The 23,845-nt window shown below is 42.2% G+C and overlaps 1 protein-coding gene across 1 annotated transcript in view; it reads left to right on the forward strand.

Annotated features, from left to right (window-relative positions):
* rgs3a (regulator of G protein signaling 3a) overlaps positions 1–23,845 on the forward strand; it is a 201,497-nt gene that overhangs the window by 29,790 nt on the left and 147,862 nt on the right. The window contains exons 7-8 of the mRNA XM_078549779.1: positions 888–971; positions 19,683–19,794. Coding sequence (XP_078405905.1) covers positions 888–971; positions 19,683–19,794 — 196 coding nt within the window. The remainder of the gene's footprint in view (positions 1–887; positions 972–19,682; positions 19,795–23,845) is intronic.

The following is a 23,845-nucleotide window of genomic DNA, read 5'->3' on the forward strand; positions in this document are numbered from 1 at the left end:
AAATTTAATTTCAAACAGATTTCAAAGGAAAGTAAGGATATATTTGGTTGGTTTATTGTACTTACACTGGAAGAACTATGGTAATATTTTTGCATGAAGTTAACACATTTTGCGGGTTAACTTTTCTTGAAAGTCTTGAACTCCTAGGCCTTGCTTTACATTGTCTTGCCGGCCATGCTTGACATGTAGCTAAAAGGATAGCTGAGCTCTGCCAGTCTCCCAGGCCAGGAACGCATTTGAATTTTTGGTGGGCCCAGGAAGAGCACTCTTGATCCTTCTGTCCCCACAATAATGACATGTAAAAATGTCCTTGCCCATTTTTTGAATGACCTCAAGCAGTTGCTTTAAGCCAATATGACAAGTTAAATGGGGCTCATATGAACTAAGGAATATCTGTCTCTCTTTGCACAAAGACCTTTCTAGCAAGCATGCAGTACTAAATTAAATTGAAAGTAATATTGGTGCAAAGGGTTATTTTGGGAAGTACGCCCACGCTCTGAGGTTAGCTGTACTGGCTGCAATGGGCAACAGCTTTCTAACATCCTCTTCTTTTTGACATGCAAATCTCAACTCACAGTTAAGAATTTTGTAGCATAAGTCCGGACAGAGGAAATGCTTTCAGTACCTGATTGGTTTGAACTTCAACTGAAATAGCTGTAAAAACCATCAGAATTTTTTCTTCTCTGGATGAAACTTGGAGCATTTAGGCTATTGTCTGAATTTTTTGCAAGGAAAGTGTATTTTTCAAGTAACTAAAACTACTTTTAAAAAGAGTTATGGAGGTTGCAGTTGCTAATATACTGGTAAGTGGCAACTTGAAATATCACACCAGTTGAAGTCCAACTGGTCAAATTGTTGCAACTAATTTACATGTTTATTTTTTGTAGCCCTTAGATTTGTGCAATCCAGCACGGACACTGGTCCTTTCAGAAAACATACTTCTCTTTGATGTCAGCAGTAGACCACTCAAAGTAAGTGCTTATATTTTATCATTACAGAAATCAAAATTTGCTTCCTTTTGTTAGTATTTTCCATACTTCTTAATTTATATAGTATTGAAATTTCTCATCTGTAACTAGAATAATTGTGATCAAAGGGAAAACCATGAACAGTTGGAAAGAAAGAAGAACTTACATTTATAGAGCAATTTTTAAAGTCTCAGGTCATCTCAAAGCACTTCACAGCCAGTGAAGTATTTTCGAAGTGTAGTGCCTCTGGTAATGTAGGTAAACATGACAGCCAATTTGCAAAGAACTCAGTCCCACAAACAGTAGTGCTGAGATAACCTCTCTTTGGTGGTGTTGGTTGAGGACTAAATGTTGGCCAGGGAAATGAGAAAATCCTCATGCTCCTCTTCAAAAAGCGCAATGGGATTCTTGATAGATGAGGCCATGGTTTAATGTCTCTTCTGAAAGATGACACCTCTAATAATGCAGCATTCCCTCAGTAGTACTCATTTCTCTCCAGTGCAGCTTAAACACTCAACCTTCTGATGCAGAGACAAACGTCTACCACTAAACCAAGCCTGACACTAAAATGAATTATTTCCAAAATATTATTGTCCCTTCTTTTGAAGGTATCGAATCATACAGGGTTATGGTTTCATGGACATTAGATTCCCTCTAGTACTTCATAGGAGTGGCCATTCTTCACGTATCAGCCTAGACATGTAGCTGTTGAGAAAGCATCCAAGATGAATCCTGTACCAGCTTGTTGTTTACCCAACTATACTTCCCGGCAAATGAACATTTGGAAGCAGGAACTCTGGCTGATTTTCCCCCTCCTCGCTCTAGCCCAAAGATGCTGAAACCCTGACTGCCACCCAGCTGTGATCAGCTTAGTCACAAAGACCAGGGTTGAACTTACAACCATGTATATCGACCTAGAAATTTTTCAGAAGCTGACCAACAGTTTTTTAAAATGCAACAGCGCACAGAGGTCTGTGGAATACAAGCAGTTATGCTAAAAATACAATGGTGCATAGTCTCTTAAGTTGCAGAAATCCAATGTTCCTTCACTTTTTGAAGAGCTGTTCTATCTCAAATTTACTGACAAGCAAATGTAACCTTTGCTTTACCAAAGAAGTTGAAACCGAACAGTGTTCCATCTGCAGCCATAGCTGTAGCTTCAAACCTAAACAGGGGGACATAATCTTACAACTTCAACTCATATGGGGTTAAAAGTGAAATCACAAAAAAGTTATTTTTCACCAAAATTTGTGGAAATGTGTAATTACTCCAGAAAGACACACATGCAAAATCAATGGGCGTCTAAAAGTGAGAAGGCTACTTACATGGGAAGTAAGTGTATTACAGGATTTGAAGAAAAAGCAATGAATGAGGATTAGTACAATAGAACTGATACTGCTAAAAAGAGGGGTGCCACGTATTTGATGGGCCAAGCAATGTAATCTTCTTATGTTCCGGCACATTCCCATTTTGTTTCCAAAGCCTGGCTGTTTAGCAAGCAGTGACAGAAATGCTCAAATTAAGGCAATTAATGTGTTATCACACTTCCTAACTCAAAAATGGCACTGTAATTCATCTCAAAAAGAAATCTTTCAAGATAGTGTTGTGCTGAAGCATGCTGAGATAATTTAGAAAATAACCTGTTGTGATCACATCTTGTGTCTTCTCTCCCACTCCTGTCTGTAATGATTTTCCTTTGTTGAAAATTTACATTTTATTTTTGCAAGAACAAAAGCACCAATAATTGGGAAATTGTGGAAACTTTAATAACTGTACTGATGATTTATTTTGCAGTTTGCTTAACTGAAAGTAAAATCATCTGTAGAATTACACAAAGTTCGAACAGAATAATCCTATATGTTAATTACTATATATTTTCATGCTATTATTCAAATATGCTGTGCGCAATATGCACAGAACAAACAGGGCAGAATATTAAATTGCCTCACCGACAGGTTGGCAGGTAGGGGGGGTCCAGTAAAATTCCTCGATGGCCTTTCCACCTGGCTCCCTCCCACCCTAACCCCTCTGCAATTTTATGGTGGGATGGGGAGAGGCTGGCCTGCCCTTGCCCCAATTGACGCCCTTAAATGGCCTATTAATGAGCCCATTAGGGCCGTTTTCTGCCCAGCCTCAATTTTCAGGCTGATGGGAAGAGTTCAGGGGCAGGGGGGAAGCCGGAGAAGTGACCCTGCTCCGGCTTCAGGCAGGGGAATGGGGGGAGGGTGGTGACACCTCCATTAACAGCCTCCTTTCATTATTGGGTGTCCCCCTCATGTCTAGCCTCTATACATTGTCACTCACAACCGCCCCTCCCCTTGCAGTCCCAGCCCTGTCCATTGCTGTTCCTGACGCTACTGGGACTGGAGAGCTGCCCTTTTGAGGTGGGACTTCCTCCGGAGTGAGGGGTGGAAGACCCATCTCCAGTCCATTAATACTTGTTGGAGTGTGAAATAGCTGTGGGGCAGGAAGGGGAACACTGCCATCCTAAAAATCCTGGCTATCGGTTCCATAAATCTCATGGAGAAAATTTGACATCTGCAGTAGATACAGTGCATATCTTAGAATTATTAGATGAGAAATATTGCATGTCTGTGAATGTTTTAATTAAGATCAGTTCTTTGCTCTATAGGTAATGTTGACATACCAGTGCGTTATTGGCAGCTTTTAACTTTGTAAGTGAATGGATTTTGAGTGAGTTAAAATCGCGCCCATTATGTTGACATTTACCCCATTAATAATGTTGAGCTCACCTTAATGTGAGCTAAGAAATCTGTTTTTTCAATTTTTAGTTTTTAACATCTGAGACCATCTTTGAAGAAAAAAGTTTAACCGTTGGAGAGAAAGAGATTTCACTAGACGGAGACAGTAATGCATCATTGGGCTTTGGCAGCCAGTTTGCCTGAACAATTTTTGTTGTACCACTATTTTTGCACTTTTCTACCTTTGATGTGTTTATCTACCAAATGCATGAGCCATGTGATCAGGCAGCATGTATGCATTTTGCACGCTAAATGGATTCGTGGCTGCATGGCTCTGTAGATCACAGTACAGAAAGTGAATTGGCAGCATTTCCTCAGTGAACAGAGATGAACTGATTGTTCAGAAAATGCAAGCAATTGGCTTGAGTGGTGTGACTTAGTTACACCTTGCCCTTGGCAACTACAGAAAAAATGTTAACATTTCTGTAATGCTAAGAATGAAGAAATGTCATGGTTAAAAATGGTTCAGATTATGAAGTGATTACATTGAAGTTATACTGGTTTCCTTAGGAAAGTGGAGATATATTATTAAAGTGTTATCTTCTTGGAGGCTTTACTTATGTTTATGTCTTGAGATATTCATGTGAGATTAAATAAAGAGCAAAGTAGGAAAATAGTACATGTAAGGTAGAAGGAATGGACTGGACTGGCCTTTCTGTTTCCTCTTTCTACGTCCAAATTCTCGCCAAGATTTGCTACCTTTCAGACGATAGTTTGTTTAGTCAGTGTTTGTATTTTGATTATATTATACAATATGCTTAGCCCATAGATCTTTTTAAACCAAATAAATACTACATCATTATTTTATCTAAACTGGATAATCTGATAGTACACTTACCTACTCCTGTCATTGCAAAATCTAAAACTTCCAAAAATTTCAAAGGACAAAATAAAACAATTATCTATTTTTTGGGAGGAGAAGCTAATTTATAGTATAAATCTCCAAGTGGTGTTCAACATGGAGGAGCACTGATTCATCAGCTGAGGGAGGGCTGTACGTGGTAATCAGCAGGAGGTTTCCTTGCCCATGTTTGACCTGATGCCATGAGACTTAATGGGGTTTGGAGTTGATGTTGAGGACTCCCAGGGCAACTCCCGCCCAATTGTACACCACTGTGCCGCCACCTCTGCTGAGTCTGTCCTGCCGATGGGACAGGACATATCCAGGGGTGCTGATGGTGGAGTCTGGGACATTATCTGTAGGATATGATTCCATGAGGATGACTACATCAGGCTGTTGTTTGACTAGCCTGTGAGACAATTCTCCCAATTTTGGCACTAGTCCCCAGATGTTAGTATGGAGGACTGTGGTAGATTGGCTGTGGTAGATTGGGAAACTACATAAAAAGGTATGACAGTAGACAGATAATGGTTAGAATTTAAAGAATTAAGGTTTAAAACAAATTTACCACCCCTTGAGGCCCAAAACCCAACAGGAAAGGTGATCCAATCATGGCTAACAAGAGAAGTTAAAATAAAAGCAAAATATTGCGGATGCTGGACATCTGTAATAAAAACAAGAAGTGCTAAAAATAGACAGAGGGTGAAATTTTACATTCCCGCTGAAGCCAATGAGGTTTAGAATGTCTTGCCACATTTTACAGCCCCTGTCCCCGCCAAAACGGGACTGTAAAATTCTGCCCAGAAGGTCTGGCAGCATCTGTGGAGAGAAAAACCGAGTTAACATCTCAAGTCCGATATGACTCTTTAGAACTGAAGAAAGGCAGAAATGTGATGGTTTTTCTGCTATTGAAAAAGGTGGGAAGGATCAAGTTAAGCAAACGGGGAAGGCCAGGGATAGGTTAAAGGGAGATTAAATGACAAAGATGTCATCAAACAAAAGGCAGAGAGAGTGGGAATGGTAGTACTAGAAGTAGAAGAGAAGTTCAAAATGTTATTAGATGAAACGAAGAGGCCTCTGAAGTTGCCAAAGAAAGTAGTAAACCTGAGGATTGGGACATTTTAGAATTCAGTAAAGAAGGACCAAGAAACTAATAAAGAAAGAGAAAATTGGATCTAAAAGTAAACCAGCAAGAAACATAAAAACTGACTAAAAACTTCTGCAGGAATGTAAAAAGATTAGCAAAGAGAAATATGGGCATACTACAGGCAGAGACAGGAGAATTTAAAATGGGGAATAAGGAAATGGCAGAAAAACTAAACAAATACTTTGTACCTGTCTTCACGGAGGAAGTACAACTGCTCTGCTAGAGAAGCCCATGTGTCCTCTGAAGTCAAAGAGTAAAATCTTCTTTGATTTTATGTCGTGCATGTGGACTTTTGGTATGATTTCGCCCTGTGTGAGAAATTGAAAGAACTCAAAATAATTTGAGACCTCTCTGTCTCAATTTCTGGTGATAGACTGTCCACCAATATCCATTACAAGCCTACCGACTCCCACAGCTACCTTGACTACAGCTCCTCACACCCCGCTTCCTGTAAGGATTCCATCCCATTCTCTCAGTTCCTTCGCCTCCGTCACATCTGTTCTGATGATGCCACTTTCAAAAACAGTTCCTCTGACATGTCTTCCTTCTTCCTTAACCGAGGTTTTCCACCCACGATGGTTGACAGGGCCCTCAACCATGTTCGGCCCATCTCCCACGCGTGCGCCCTCACACCTTCCTCTCCCTCCCAGAACCATGATAGGGTCCCCCTTGTCCTCACTTATCACCCCACCAGCCTCCGCATTCAAAGGATCATCCTCCACCATTTCCACCAACTCCAGCGTGATGCCACCACCAAACACATCTTCCCTTCACCCCCCCTGGCGGCATTCCGCAGGGATCGTTCCCTCCGGGACACCCTGGTCCACTCCTCCATCACCCCCTACACCTCAACTCCCTCCCACGGCACCTTCCCATGCAACCGCAGAAGGTGCAACACCTGCCCCTTTCCTCACCGTCCAAGGGCCCAAACACTCCTTTCAAGTGAAGCAGCATTTCACTTGCACTTCCCTCAACTTAGTCTACTGCATTCACTGCTCCCAATGCGGTTTCCTCTACATTGGAGAGACCAAACGCAGACTGGGTGACCGCTTTGCAGAACACCTTCGGTCTGTCCGCAAGCATTACCCAGACCTCCCTGTCGCTTGCCATTTCAACACTCCACCCTGCTCTCTTGCCCACATGTCCATCCTTGGCTTGCTGCATTGTTCCAGTGAAGCTCAACGCAAACTGGAGGAACAGCACCTCATCTTCCGACTAAGCACTTTACAGCCTTCCGGACTGAATATTGTGTTCAACATAATATCACCACCTTCAACATCTCTTTGTCCTTTTGTCTATGACATCTTTTGGTTATCTCCACCTATCACTGGCCCTCTATCCAGCTCTACTTGTCCCACCTACCCTTAAACCAGCTTATATTTCACCTCTTTTCTATTTGTCTTTAGTTCTGTTGAAGAGTCATACAGACTCTAAACGTTAACTGTGCTCCGCTCCGCAGATGCTGTCAGACCTGCTGAGTTTTTTCAGCTATTTTTGTTTTTGTTTTGGATTTCCAGCATCCGCAGTTTTTTGCTTTTCTCAAGATAATTTGTGTTAGTAAGATCAAGCCTGTGAAGTGTGAGTCACACTGAGCTTGTTACCAAGAAATGCATCTAAAAATGCTGTGAATGTAAGGGTGTAAGCAGGAAATGCATGTGAAATTCAGACCTACCTGCTTTTGCAGGATGTCCAGCGGTTTAATTAGCTATCTACACTGCTGAAGCCACTATAATACTTAGCATCTCTTACGGCTTTGTGAGACTTTAAGCTGTGAAACGTTATCAATGTGTAGTGGGCGTGAGCCACAAAAGAACAAAAGACCACAGCTCAAAATGTATACCGGATGAACACTCGATGCCCTGTATTGATATAATATGCAGTAGCAAGATGTATTTTCTGAAGAAAGAACTAAGTGGATTAGGAAAGCGATGGAAGAATTGCAAACAGACAAATTCCTCTCAGTATTCTTATTGGTGGAAGAGAAAAAGAGAGGTCATTTTTGCATTTTATCACACTGTTGCAGTACTTTAATTTGATAGATAACGCATAGCTTATGACAGAAAGACACAGTTATTTGTGATGTCTTATGATGGTTCTTTCTTATTTTACAACCTTCTGCTTTTGCCTGTCCTTCTGATAATCCCCTAGAATGTCTACTCGCTTCTAAAGAAACATAATTGTTTTGCTACAGTTCTGGCCTTGGAAATGGCACATTTTCCTCTCTGCACAAATGTATTTTTAGTTATTAATTCCATTTACTATAGAACCACAATTATTCATGCTTATTCTTAATTATTTGTGGATATTTACATTAGAACCTATTTTCCATCACTCCTCTGTTCTGATGTTGCTGGCAAGATCACCTGGCGGTGGAACAAATGATCCATCAGTTGATTTGCCAGCTCATAGCTCCCTGTGCACATGGCTGCCTTCTAACCACTGGAGCCACCAGGAATGTTATTCCCAAGTCTGGAGTAGTATACTTCTACCTCCAGGAATTCCATCATTGTTCCCTAGAGCACCAATCTTAGCAGAATTGCCACCTTTAAAGTCCACACAGAACCAGCCTGTATAGGTTAATGAATGTAATTTTGGGACTCCAGATTATCAGTTGATTTATATTCATCACCAGATGAATCCTGTCCATAAAGATGAGGAACATTTTTGGCCAAGAGCAAGGATTTCTTTCAGTATCCTTGCCAACATTCATTTGTCAACTAATGCTATCTAAGAAGATTAACTTATTTTTCATGTCTTTTGTCAATTCTGGGACCTTGTGAACCAAATTGGTTGCTATGTTTGACTACATAGCAAAGGTGATTACACTTCAAAAATAAATTCATTAACTGTGAAGCATTTTGAGATCTCTTGGAGACATGAAGGGTGATAAACATATGTGAATTATTTCTGTTAAAATCTGCATCATGCATTTCAATTGAATTTCTGCTATTACCTGCTGCAGCTGTGAAATCATTCATTTCATTTTAAATCTCGATTTCTAGAAATGGTGTTTAATCATATATTTTCGAATTTATTGGAAATCATTCAACAAAAGGGGAAATTACCTCAGCCTTCTTTGAAGCTATTCATCTGAGACTTGTGCTATATTCAAGTATTAATTTAATTGAGTTATTTGTGTTATGTGAGATGCTGAGTTCATGTCTAAAGTGGTACTTTTGAATGGCCATTTTGGAGATCAGTTTGTTCAGTGAGTCTCCCTCCTGGGGATAATACAAAAACAAAGGCCATGCAATCAATTTCTGGAGTCCTCTTATATTGGGTATACTTGGCAATCAAGAAATAGTTTGTTTGTTATCTTACCAGCCAAATAACAGGCAGATAATACTTGAATTGAAAGAATTCTGTCCCCTTTTCAAGCTATTACCACATAGGTAAATTGCAAGTGTTTTCATCCAGATTAGGGAGTAGAGATAGCCTGTGGTCCTTGCCCTTTTAGAAGGTAGCAGTTGTGGGTTTGGAAGGTGCTGCATAAGGAGCCTTGGTGAGTTTCTGCAGTGCATCTTGTAGATGGTACACACGCTGCCACTGTGTATCGGTGGTGGAGGGAGTGAATGTTTGTGGAAGGGGTGCCGGTGAAGCGGGGCTGCTTTGTCTTGGACGGTGTTGGTTGAGCTTCATGAGTGCTATTGGAACTGCACTCATCCAGGCAAGTGTAATGTATTGCACCACACTCTGACTTGTGCTTTGTAGATGGTGGACAGGCTTTGGGGAGTCAGGAGGCGAGTTACTCACAATAGGATTCCCAGCCTCTGACCTGCTCTTATCGCCACAGTACTCATATGGCTAGTCCGGTTCAGTTTCTGGTCAATGCTAACCCCCCCACCCCTCATCAGGATGTTGATAGTGGGAGATTCAGTGATGGTAGTGCCATTGAATGTCATGGGGCAATGGTTAGATTGTCCCTTGTTGGAGATGGTCATTGCCTGACATTTGTGTGGTGCGAATGTTAACTTGCCACTTGTCAGCCTAAGCCTGGGTATTGTCCAGGTCTTGCTGCATTTGGACATGAACTGCTTCAGTACCTGTGGAGTTGCGAATGGTGCTGAACATTGTGCAATCATCAGCAAACATCCCCACTTCTGACGTCCTGACTCCAACTAGTGGAGAGTTTACCCTCTGATTCCCATTAACTCCAGTTTTGCTAGGGCTACTTGATGCTACATTCTGTCAAATGCCACCTTGATGTCAAGGGCAGTCACTCCTACCTCACCTCTAGAGCTCAGCTCTTTATCCATGTTTGAACCAAGGCTGTAGTGAGGTCAGAAGCTGAGTGACCCTGGTGGAGCCCAAACTAAGCATCAGTGAACAGTTTATTACTAAGCAAGTGCCGCTTGATAGCACTGTTGATGACCCCGCCCATCACTTTACTGATGATGGAGAGTAGACTGTGGTGGTAATTGGTCAGGTTGGATTTGTCCTGCTTTTTGTGTACAGGACATACCTGGGCAATTTTCCACATAGCTGGGTAGATGCCAGTGTTGTAGCTGTACTGGAACAGCTTGGCTCAGGGTGCGGCAAGTTCCGCAGCACAAGCCTTCATTACTATTGCCAGAATATTGTCAGAGCCCATAGCCTTTGCAGTATCCAGTGCCTTCAGTCATTTCTTGATATCATGTGGAGTGAATGGAATAGGTTGAAGACTGGCATCTGTGATGTTGGGGACCTCTGGAGGAGGCCGAGATGGATCATCCACTTAGTACTTCTGGCTGAAGGTTGTTGCGAATGCTGCAACCTTATCCCTTTCATTGATGTGCTGGGCTCCTCCATCATTGAGGATGGGGATATTTATGGAACTTGCTCCTCCAGCTTGTTTAATTGCCCACCACCAGTCACAACTGGATGTGGCAGGACGGCAGAGCTTAGATCTGATCTGTTGGTTGTGGAATTGCTTAGTTCTGTCTGTCGCTTGATGTTTGTCCTGTTTGGCACGCAAGTAGTCCTGTGTTGTAGCTTCACCAGGTTGACACCTCATTTTTAGGTATGCCCAGTGCTGCTCCTGGCATGCCCTCCTGCACTCTTCATTGAACCAAGGTTGATCCCCTGGCTTGATGGTAATGGTAGAGTGGGGGATATGCTGGGCCATGAGGTTACAGATTGTGGTTGAGTACAATTCTGCTGCTGCTGATGGCCCACAGCATGGATACCCAGTCTTGAGTTTCTAGATCTGTTTGAAATCCATCCCATTTAGCACAGTGGTAGTCCCACACAACACAAAGGAGGGTATCCTGAATGTGAAGGCGGGACTTTGTCTCCAAAACAGCTGTACAGTGGTCACTCCTACTGATACTGTTATGGACAGATGCACCTGTGACAGGCAGGTTGGTGAGGATGAGGTCAAGTATGTTTTTCCCTCAGTTGATTTCCTCACCACCTGCCACAGACCCAGTCTAGCAGCTATGTCCTTCAGGATTTGGCCAGCTCGGTCTGTGGTGGTGCTCCCGAGCCATGCTTGGTCATGGATATTGAAGCCCCCCACCCAGAGTACATTCTGCCCCCTTGCCACCCTCAGTGCTTCCTCCAAGTGGTGTTCAACTTGGAGGAGCACTGATTCATCAGCTGAGGGGGCACGGTATGTGATAATCAGCAGGAGGCTCCCTTGCCTATGCTTGACCTGATGCCATTAGACTTCATGGAGGCCAGAGTTGATGTTGTGGACACCCCCAGGACAACTCCCTGCTGAGTGTTTACCACTGTGCTGCCACCTCTGCTGGGCCTGTCCTGCCAGTGGGACAGGACATAACCAGGGATGGTGATGGTGGTTTCTGGGACATGATATATAAGGTATGAATGATTCCATGAGTACAACTGTGTCAGGGTGTTGCTTAACTAGTCTGTGCGACAGCCCTTCCAATTTCAGATGTTAGTAAGGGGGAACTTTGCAGGGCTGACAGAGTTGCATTTGCCATTGTCGTGCTTCCAATGCTGGGTGGTCCATCAGGTTTCATTCCTTTTTATTGACTTTTTGGCAGTTTGATAAAACTGAATGGTTTGCTAGGCCATTTAAGAGTCAACCACAGTACTGCAGATCTGGAGTCATATGTCGGCCAAACCAGGGGAGAATGGCTGATTTCCCACCCTAATGGGCATTAGTGAACCAGATGGGTTTTTACGACAATCGACAATGGTTTCATGGTCATCATTAGACTTTTAATTCCAGCCTTGTATTGAATTCAAATTCTGCCGTGGTGGGATTTGAACTCAGGTCCCCGAGGCATTACCCTGGGTCTCTGGATCACCAGTCCAGTGACAATGCCACTGCCTCTCCCTATTGCTCGTGAAATTATCATATCACACACGATATTTATACTTCCAATATTATTGACATTTGCTTGAAAATAATATACTGGATATACTGGCTACTGACACTTAAGTGAATTTTTAACTTAGCCACTTTGCTGTGAGGAAGTACAACTGAAAGCTAACTGCTTCAGCATTGTGAAAAGGAAAACAGAGGGGGAAGTTTTCAAATGACCCTCACATACACCTCCTAGTGGCTAATTTAAGTGTGCCATGTACTATTACCAGGCATGGGAAAGATGTATGGCCATCCACTCAATATATCATTGAGATTGGTTCCTGGGGATGTCTGAATAAGAAGACAGACAAAATAACCTGAAGTAATAATTTATTATGAATTGGAGTCTACTAGAGGTATGTACTTAGTTCAGTGGTGTCATTTGCTCCCTTGAACTGCCTGGTTGCCTTCTTTTTTAATGGAGCTTTGCTCCCACTCTGCTAGCAGGACCTGGAAGTTTAACAACAAAATTCACTTTGCTATTAATATTTTCAAATGCAGACCAAGCTAACACTAGATGAGGCTTACTTCATAAATTCACACAATGGTAGAGTTTCTGCAAAACATTTGCTTCCAGTATTTGGTTGTAAGCTCCTTTAAAGAAAGACTTGCATTTATATTGCTTTCATGATCACTGGATGCCTCAAGTCACTTTGCAGCCAAGGACGTGCTTTTTGAAGGGTAGTCTCTGTTGTAATATAGGAAATGTGGCAGCCAACTTGCACACAGCAAGCTCCAATAAAACACAATGTTAATGACCAGATAATCTTTTTTATAATGTTGATTGAGGTATAAATATTGGCCAGGACACAAGGGATAACTCCCCTTCTCTTTGAAATGGTGCTGTGGGATCTATTACATTCACCTGAGAAGGCAGATGGGGGTCTCTGTTTAAGCTCTCATTTAAAAGACTGCACCTCTGACAGTGCAACGCTCCTTCAGTAGTGCGCTGGAGTGTCAGCCTTGAGGTTTGTTCTCAAGCTCTGGAATGGGTCATGAATCAGGAACTTTCTGACTCAAAAGGTGAGGGTGCTGCCAACCTAATTCTACAAGATTCAAAACATACAGACTACTGAAATTAAAAAGCAAAATTCTGGAAATACTCAGCTTGTCTGGAGCATTTGTGGAGAGAGAAACAGACTTAATGGCTCAGGTCAATGACCTTTCATCAGAGCATTCTTCATTTCACGTTTTTCTTTCTGATTTCTAGCATTCGCAGTATTTTGCTAATGTATACAGAATACTGAGTTGATGAAAGTCACTTGGTGCAGTCAGTTCAACTTCTGTGTGTGCTCTGTTGCAAATATAAATGACATTCATATTCCAGGCCACTTAAGCTGCTGCTTTTCTCAGGAAGACAGACCTGTTCTGTTATCTAGAATTACCTGGAAAAACTCAGCAGGTCTGGCAGCATCGGTGGAGAAGAAAAGAGTCGACGTTTCGAGTCCTCACGACCCTTCAACAGATGCTGCCAGACCTGCTGAGTTTTTCCAGGTAATTCTGTTTTTGTTTTGGATTTCCAGCATCTGCAGTAGTTTTTTGTTTTTATCCGTTCTGTTATCTGTTCAGTCAACAGCATGGTCATAAATTCTCCCTTGTAGGTTTCCTGCTACTTTCCTCCTCCAGTAACCTTTCTGCCACCTCAGTTGACAGGAATTTGGGTGCCTGTTGATTCTTTAAATGTCTTTTTTCAAAGCTTGGTTGAGATGGAAGAAATTTGTTAACGTCAAGTTGTCTCCTGAATGATTGGACATTGCTAATGAATAGTCTGTGATTGGAAAAAAGCAAAATATTGCAGCTGAAAGACAGAAAATGCTGGAGGCACTCCTCCTATCATTCAGTTCTGAGGAAGGTTCCCATACATGAAACGCTGACTGACTTGTGTTCTTTCAACAGATTGCGATATAACGTGCATATACCTTTAAGGGAGTGTATCTTAAACTACAGTGAATCAATACCACAGAGTATAATGTATTAGCCCCATGACTTGTAGGCAGCCTGTAAGCAGACATGTGCCTCACAGTCCCAGTGAACATTGTCTGAATATAGCCTTATCTTCAAATAAAGAACCCACGTTACTGTTTCACCAATCCTTGAGCAGGATTGGTACGTTTACATCGAAGAAGAAGAACACAACAGACGATGTGCCATCTGCTGAGCATCTCCAGCGTTTTCTGTTCTGGTCCATTGTTTGTGATCTGTACAACAGCACTGCCCATCCCATATTCTAATCACCTCTCATTAACCCAGCATGGGGCTATCTGTAGAAACTACTCCATTTCAGACATGTTTCTGCCCAAGAGGAATTAAAATAACTTATATCCAAGTCTGTTCTATGGAGAAAATTTTAACTGAATCTTGCAACAAAACTGGTATTCTGAAAAATAATTTGTGTAAATAATGAACTTAACAGAAGTAGAGGTGATATAATGATTTATGATTTACATTCTTTAGGCAGCCTTACCTGATTATGATATCACACCCATTGGTAAATAAGCTGTCAGCTGATCTGTCCAGGCATTTGTTATATACTGTATTGTCTACACTGATTACAGTTCTGCTGTTGAATGTTTGACATTTTTAACTCTCCCCATGGATCAATATTTGATTCCTGGAGCTTTTCTTACTGATGACCCACAGAGTATCACTCCTGAACATAATTTTTTTTTTTTTTTCATTCCTATTCAGTGTCATGCAACAAGAGTAAGGGGATGCAGTTCAAGCAAATGGTTGGGAAATTTCTTCCTCCAGATAGGCTTCTCTCTAGACTCAAAGTACTTTAGTTCTGGAATTATGCTTTAGCATTGGCACTAGGTAGTGGTAGAACTGCACACTTAGCCTTTTTTTAAAAATTCATTTATGGGGTGTGGGCTTCGCTGGCTGGGCCAGCATTTATTGGCCATTCCTAATTGCCCTTGAGAAAGTGGTGGTGAGCTGCCTTCTTGAACCACTGTAGTCCATATGGTGTAGGTACACCCACAGTGCTATTGGGAAGGGAGTTCCAGGATTTTGACCCAGCAGCAGTGAAGGAACGGCGATATATTTCCAAGTCAGAATGGTGAATGACTTGGAGGGGAGCTTCCAGGTGGTGGTGTTCCCATCTATCTGCTGCCTTTGTCCTTCTAGGTGGTAGTGGTCATGGGTTTAGAAGGTGCAGTCGAAGGAGCCTTAGTGAATTCCTGCAGTGCATCTTGTAGATGGTACACACTGCTGCTACTGTGTGTCGGTGGTGGAGGGAGTGAATGTTTGTGGATATGGTGCCAGTCAAGCGGCTGCTTTGCCTGGGACGCTGTCGAGGTTCTTGAGTGTTGTGGGAGCTGCACTCGTCCAGGCAAGTGGGGAGTATTCCATCACACTCCTGAGTTGTGCCTTGTAGATGATGGACAAGCTTTGGGGAATCAGGAGGTGGGTTACTCATTGCAGGATTCCTAGCCTCTGACCTGCTCTTGTAGCCACAGTATTTATATGGCTAGCCCAGTTCAGTTTCTGGTCAATGGTAAGCTCCAGGATGTTGATATTGGGGGATTCATTGATGGTAATGCCATTGAACATCAAGGGGCGATATTTGGATTCTCTCTTGCTGGAGATGGTCATTGCCTGGCACTTCTGTGGCGTGAATGTTACTTGCCACTTGTCAGCCCAAGCCTGGATATTGCCCAGGTCTTGCTGCATTTGGACATGGGCTGCTTCAGAATCTGAGGAGTCACGAATGGTGCTGAACATTGTGCAATTATCAGCAAACATCCCCACTTCTGACCTTATGACGGGAGGAATGTCATTGATGAAGCAGCTGAAGATGGTTGGGCTGAGGACACTGCCCTGAGGAACTCCTGCTGTGATGCCCTGGAACTGAGATGACTGACCTCCAACAGCCACAACCATCTTCCTTTGTGCTAGGTATGACTCCAACCAGCAGAGAGTTTTCCCCCTGATTCCCATTGACTCCAGTTTAGCTAGGGCTTCTTGATGCCACGCTCTGTCAAATGCAGCCCTCGTATCAAGGGCAGTCACTCACCTCACCTCGGGAGTTCAGCTCTTTTGTCTATGTTTGAACCTGGGCTGCAATGAGGTCAGGAGCTGAGTTATCCTGATGGAACCCAAACAGGGTGTCAGTGAGCAAGCTATTGGTAAGCAAGTGCCGCTTGATAGCACTGTTGATGACCCCCTTCCATTACTTTACTGATGATGGAGAGTAGACTGATGGGGCGGTAATTGGCCGGGTTGGATTTGTCCTTTTTGTGTACAGGACATACCTGGGCAATTTTCCACATAGCCGGGTAGATGCCAGCTTATTGGAACAGCTTGGCTAGGGGTGCGGCAAATTCTGGAGCACAAGTCTTCAGTACTATTGCCGGAATACTGCCTAGGCCCTGCCTTTGCAGTATCCAGTGCCTTCAGCCATTGCTTGATATCACGTGGAGTGAATGGAATTGGCTGAAGACTGGCACCTGTGATGCTGGGGACCTCCGGAGGAGGCTGAGATGGATCATCCACTTGGTACTCCTAGCTGAAGATTGTAGCAAATGCTTCAGTCTTATCTTTTACACTGATGTGCTGGACCCCTCCATCATTGAGGATGGGGATATTTGTGGAGCCTCCTCCTCCAGTGAGTTGTTTAATTGTCCACCATCATTCACAGCTGGATGTGGCAGGACTGCAGAACTTAGATTTGATCCGTTGGTTGTGGGATTGCTTAGCTCTGTCTATCACTTGCTGCTTATGCTGTTTGGCACGCAAGTAGTCCTGTGTTATAGCTTCACCAGGTTGGCACCTCATTTTTAGTTATGTCTGGTGCTGCTCCTGGCATGCCCCCCTGCACTCTTCATTGAACCAGGGTTGATCCCCTAGCGTGATGGTAATGGTTGAGGTTACAGATTGTGGTTCTATTCAATTCTGCCTTCTGCCTAAAGGTTTAGAAATGAGTCAGGTATGTCCATATCATGTCACTGTGTTGTATAAATACTCTGACAGCTTAAAGTTTACATTGATACTGCAACTAATTTCAATGTACCATTTAGTTTTTTTGAATTATTTGTGTCATGGTTGTCCCAGGCGCCTGCATGGAACTGGTGGTTACCTGAAAGAAAGAAGAACTTGGATTTTATAGTGCCTTTCATGAACTCGGGACTGTTCCAAGTGCTTTATAGCCAAAGAAATATTTTTAAAGTGTGCAAACTGTTAGAATGTAGGAAATATAAGAGCCAAATTCCCAATAGGAGCCAATCTCTTACAGAAAACGTTGAAATAAATGACAGGCAATCTGGTTTTGATGGTGTTGGTTGAGGGTTAATTGTTGGCCGGGACAGTGGGAGAAACCCCTGCTGTTCTTTGAACATTTCAGTGGGATATATGTTTCCATCTGAGAGGACAGATGGACCTCAGTTTAATGTCTCATCTGAAAGATGACGCCTCTGACTATATAGCATATCCTCAATATAGCCATGGTTTGGTACAGCCTCACCTTTGAGTTAGAAAATTGTGGGTTCAGGTTTCACTGTACAGATCTGAGCACAAAATCTAGGCTGTCATTGCATGGCAATAATGAGGGAGTTCTGCATTGTCAGAGGTGCCACCTTTCAAATTAGTTTTTCAATTGAGGTCCTTTCTGCTCTCTTAGTGAATGTAAAAGACCCCATGGCACTACTTTGAAGAGGAGCAGGAAAATTAACTCCAGTGTTCTGGACAATATTTATCCCTCAATCAACATTACTGAAAAAAGACTAATTGGTTATTGTCACATTGTTGTTTGTGGAAACTTGCTATGTTTTTTTTCCCTTCATTGACGGGATGTGGGTGTTGCTGGCTAGGCCAGCATTTATTGCCCTTCAGAAGGTTGTGGTGAGCTGCCTTCTTCAACAGTTCTCTCAGTTCAGGTTCTGTCCCTTTCCCTTCAAATATGCCATCACCGCTCCTCTCCTCAAAATAAAACACATTTGACCCCTCTATCCTTCCAAACCACTGGGCCATCTCCAACCTCCTTTCCCCTCAAGTCCCTGAACATGCTGTTGCTTCTTAAATCCATACTGAAATTGCGATTATCAAAATCATAATTGACATCCTATGTGACAAATTATAACAAATCACCCTTTCTCATACTTCTCAACCTGTCTGGAGCCTTTGACATGATTAACTACGCAATCCTCCTCTAACACCTATCCTCTGTCACCCAGCTGGATGACACTGCACACACCTGGTTCCATTTATCTATCTGATCATAGCCAGAGAATCACCTGTAGTGGCTTCTTTTCCTGCTCCCACACCATTGCCTTTGGGGTGTCCAAAGATCTATCCTTAATGCCCACCTGTTTCCCATCTACATGCTGCTTCAAGTTCCATGCAGACGCTCATGATATCCAGCTCTACCTCTCTCAACCCCTTCACTGTCTCTGAATTGTCAGATGGCATATCTATCTTTCTGACATCAAATTCTGGGCAAACAGAAATTTCCTCCAATTATTTATTGGGAAAACAAAGTCACTAGTCTTCAGTCTCTTCACTAAACTTCACCTATTCACCAATTCTTTCCCTATCCACCAACTCCATCCCTCTCCCTGGCACCAGCTTGACACCCTGCCAGACCAGGTAGTCCATATATAACCCTTGTGTCGTATTTGATCCTGAGATGACCTTCCAGCCATATAGAGACAACATCATCAGGATTGCCATTTCCACCTTTGCAACAACAATTCAGCCCACCCCTGCCTGAAACCCTCATTCATGCCTCTGTTACCTTGAGACTTGGCTAGTCCAGTGCTCTCCTGGCTGACCTCCAATCCTCCACCTTCCATTAACTTGAGATAATCCAAAACCCTGCTACCTGTAACCTAAGTCACATGCCTGTTTACCCATCATACCTGTGCTCACTGATCTACATTGGTGTCTGGTACAGTTTTGCCTCAATTTTTGAAATTTCCATCCTTGTTTTCAAATCCCTGCATGGTCATGCCTGTCCCCATCTCTGTAACCTCCCCCAGCCCTACAAGTCTCTCTGCACTGCTTCAATTCTGGTATTTTTTGCATCCCCTATTGTGTTTACTCCAACTGAAAGCTCAGCTTTCAATTGCCTAGGTTCTAAACTATGCAATTCCCTCCTAAAACCTGTCACCTCTCTCTACCTATCTCTATTTTAAGGCACTTTTGATAAGTTACTTCTTTGAGCATGCTTTTGGTCACCTATCCTAATATTGCCTGACATGGCTATGTGTCACGTTTCGTTTAATAACGCTCCTGTGAAACGTTGGGGATGTTTTACTCTACTAAAGGTGCTATATAAATGCAAGCTGTTAATTGTGCTGCCAGCTGTCATCACAAATTGGTTTCATGTTTTCAGGATATGGTGCCACTTTGTTAGTGCAGTAATTATTTGCAGTATTAAATCACTGCTAATTTTAGTTAAGTAATTTTATATTTGGCTTTTAGTAATATTTAGCTAAGTCAAGGCAGTGAAGATTGTGCAATCATCAAGGTGATTAAAGGGAAAAGATTAAATTATATCAAGTGAAAATATTTTTGCTGTTTATTTAAAAGGAACGTGTGTTTTGTGCTCCTTAGACTGTGTGCAAAGCAGCATAAGTTAACCCATTTTTTTTTCATTGCGAGACCATCAATATCCAGTTCAAGTATTGAGTAAACACTTTGTCTTTCACAGGTCTGCATTTTCATCTATACTGATTTAATGCTTTTGACTAAGGAGGATGAACGGGGTCACTGCAGTGTTCTACAAAACCCTCTTTTCCTTCAGAATATGGAGCTGGAGGAAGGTGAGTATCTTCCACAAGATGCTTAAGGATGAACAAATATTCTGCAGCTCATATACAGAAGCAAAAAGTAACCCTTTATGCAGCAAGCCTGCCCTCCAGATGCTGATTTTTTTTTTCTTTTCACATGCTCTGAAGACAAATAGTGTACTGTAGATGCCAGCATATAAGTTGACCTTTGAAGCCTCAAAAAATCCTTCCAAAAACAGGGGTCGACTTATACACTGAGTATAAAAACCTACCGGTGGGTAGATAAGTGTGGGTGGTTGCTATCATTGCCACTTGCCATGTGCGGTGCGCTGTGTGTGGCCGTTTTTATGCATTTTGGCAACACAGTCTGCTTGATTCCTTGCACCCAGTTATAAGGTACCAGTAAGTAAAACATCTATTTGGTGAAAAATTGAGGTGGGCTACTAATGTGAATATAGCATTGTCTTGGCTGAAAAAGGGGGGGTCAACTTATACGCTGAGTAAATGCAAAAACATGATTTTTGGGTCAGGGAAAAATGGGTTCACCTTATACACTGGGTCATTTAAATGTTGTGATCTACAGACACAAATTTTTCAACATTTAATTAAACCTATGATTTGATAGAATTCAATTATTTTCTTGTTGGTAGTGCTGATTTAAGAGAGAAGACAAAGCTCTTTAAATCTTGACCTGACTTGTTTTATTAATATATTTCACTATAAAAGGAAATTTCCGGATTAGCAAAGTAAGTACAGTAATAGATCACCTCATCTCTGGGGAAACGTTTCTGTTTTGAGTTTCTTGGAGCCCTGGGTATGTCTGTTCATTCATGCACTGTCTACTGATGTAATTGCTTTGTGCAAATGTGGGCATCAACTATTGCATCTTCTGACAAGTGCAGACATAGTTATATAAAAGTGTACCGAGTTTCTGACACCATCTCTGAATCATTTCGACATTTAAAGATTTAAATTGGATAGGATTAGAATTTGTGGTTCATTCTTGCATTAGAATGTAACCTTTTCCAAGTTGATCTAATCAAATAGCTCTCTGACATCACCAGATTTAAATTGAATTTATTATATCCCAGGGAGGAATCACATTTGGTTACTTTGCACGTGTCATTGTAGATAAAAAGTCAACATAATTAAAGAAACATTCTCTGCTTGCAATCACAAAATCCCTTAGTGCTTGCTGTGAAGGGAGTTGCCAGTTTTCTTTGTAGTATTTCTCAGCCTTCTGTGCTTTATGTTTTAATTTTGCTGGCCAGAGACAGCTTGGGAATGTATATTTTGTGTATGTTTCCCAGGAATTGTAACGTTCTGCTTTCGCAGGAACACTACTGTGGATTCCTACTTAAAACCCATCACGAAAATTTGTGATCCAAGAGGGGAATATTTCAATGTATACAGCAGTTCTTTATGATACAGACCTTATTATTGCTGCAGTATTTACCTATATCTTTTCATATTTTGAAGATTTTGTTTTATAATTCTTTTCATTCAGAATCATCTAAATAACACAGGAGTAAACTTAGGTTGACATATGAGATTACTTGTGATCCTTTTTACTCCTGGGTTAACGTGTCAGTACTTTTCCTGTTGACTGGCTGGATATGTATTCTCTTCACAAATGTGCACAGCGTAAGAAATAAAACAAGTGAGTTAAAAGTGCAAATTCAGCTTTGTAGTAGCCATAACAAGTACATGATAAGCTGGGAATGATTGGAAGCTCAGTATTCTAGGATATGGACTCTTTAGAAAAGACAGAAATCACGAACAGAAAAAATAGTATTATTGATAACAGGCACAATTAAAGCAGTAGAAAGAAAGAATTGCAGTAACCCCCTTACTGATTCCCCCATCAGGCAGTGAAAACACAATGCATAGAATGAAGGAACAGCAAAGGATTTGGAACTCTGGCAAGAGTTGTCTAAGACCTTCTGACAGTCTTGTAGTGGGGATTTTGGAATCATGTAGCAGAAACAAAGTGGTTTTAATGGGAGAGTTTTGTTTTCACATAGGCTGAGAGAGGCAGAACAACTTAAATACTAAAGGTAATGAATTTCTAGAATATTTTTGGAACCGTTTTTGGGAACATTGCTGGGGAGGGTAGAGAAATTGGTCATATTCATCCTTTGGGCACAAAATTCACATTGGAGGAACTAATTTCTGGATGCTGTCCTGTGTGTCCTATTCACCGTGCAAGTGCGCTGGCTGGAGCATTAGCAGTCAGCAACCTCCAAGAACACAAAGTGCCAAACTAAAACAGGAATTAGGCCTCTTAAATATGCTCATCGGGTTGTTTTGCGGTCAATGGTGATGCAAGGGAAACCTCAAAAGAAACCTATCTACGAAAATCTAGGGCCTGAACTTGCGTGGAGTGGCAATCAGAGTCGGATTGCCACTCCACTCCTAGTTTCCTGCCTGAAATTTCAGCTGCTCCTTTCTTGCCCGACTGCCCCACTTGGGCTGCGTGAGAACTCTGCAGTGCAGCGCGCTCCTAAGGCTTTTAGTCAAGGGCTGGAGAGGTGGAGGTAAGGAAGCTGCCCCTCTTTTTTATGGCACCATCTGTTGTAAAGCAGGTAGGTTTGGAGGTCCAACCACTTTCAGATGCCAGGGAGAATGGAGGTTTGTAAGGTAAATTGGCAGGATTGGGGATTGTGGGGAGGTCAGGTGGTCATTGGGGGGTGGAGTAGGTGGCCTGGGGGGGTCAGGTGGTCAGTTGGGGGGCTGGGGATTGGGTGGACAGGGAAGGCTGATGATCAGAGGGGTCCTGTGGAGGGCCGGGGGTGGGTCAGCACTATAGTTACCCAGGAGTTCGAAGTGGTTTTAATTCTTCTGTCTTTTCCCAGGTAACTATAGTATTGGTAAGGCAGTCAGAACCATCTGAAGTTTGTGATTTGAATCGTATTTTCGAATGGTTCGGATTGCAGGGCAATTGCCCAATGCAAGTTTGAACTTCCCGGTCATTTGCCGTGCAGTCCTTACCTGGGAAGTTCCAGGGTTGGTGAGGGGCGGGAGTGGGGTCGCGGAGCCCTCCAGTGCATCTTTGGAGTAGCCCCCAGTTACAATGCCCTGGAGCCTGGAAGTTATGGGACCTAGTGATCTCTGTGACATGCCTTTTCCTTTCCCCGATGGCAATTTTAAATCTGAGTCCAAGTCATGTCTTGGTGTGCAGCAGCTGTGATGTCTTCAAGCAGGTGAGGAGTCAATCACATTGAAACATTCACACACAGCAAACAGGAAGCTAAAAATACTTAAAATCTTTCACTTTTAATAGCCATTTATTTTGCTATCTGAAATTTTACGATTCGATTTACATAGTAGCTAAAACAAAGTTAAACAAACTTTTCAGAAAATAAAAAAGAAATTGAGGATTTTTTTTTATCATCGTGTAGAAATTTAACATCCCATAAATATAAAATTATCTTTTCAGGCCACTATTATTATGAAGTTAGGACTCTGTTTAAAAACTCAGTTCCACCTCATTCAATAAGGTATAACTTTCTCATGAGTTTTTACAGTGAGACTAACAGTGGAAGTTCTTGTCAATTCAGTTGATTACCTTTAATTGCAGTCTGTGGTCCTTCAACAACACACCCTTGGGAGAAGGGTAGAATCACTGGCACCAACATCTGGACTTCCACATTATTCTGTGCTGAAGTTGCTGTCAATTTCAGTGGAGTAATGATGTCGAAGGATGACAGTTTTGTCATCATTTCCACTGCAAAAATGGGCCAAGGAAGGATGAGAGGGCAGTGAGGCTTTGAAATACAGAGCTACAAAATTTTAGGCATGTTTAGAAAGTCAGAAATACTGGAGGAATATCTAGAAGACATTTTATTATCATTAAGTAAGACAGCGCATTGATTTTAGAAAGTGTCCTCTGTTTATTTTGTTTCATTATGTCAAGGTAAATTGTACTGATGGAACAAAATAAATTTGATCATAAGTGTTTTTCTGTATAAAAACATAAAATGATGCTGCACAGAAGGAACCCATTCAGCCCAACCTGCTGGTGTCAGTTCTTTAGCAGGGCTATCTGACTAGTTCCACTCAACCGCTCTTACCCCATAAGTCA

This window comes from Cetorhinus maximus, chromosome 10 (genome assembly GCF_964194155.1).
Source record: "Cetorhinus maximus chromosome 10, sCetMax3.hap1.1, whole genome shotgun sequence".
Lineage (NCBI taxonomy): Eukaryota > Metazoa > Chordata > Chondrichthyes > Lamniformes > Cetorhinidae > Cetorhinus > Cetorhinus maximus.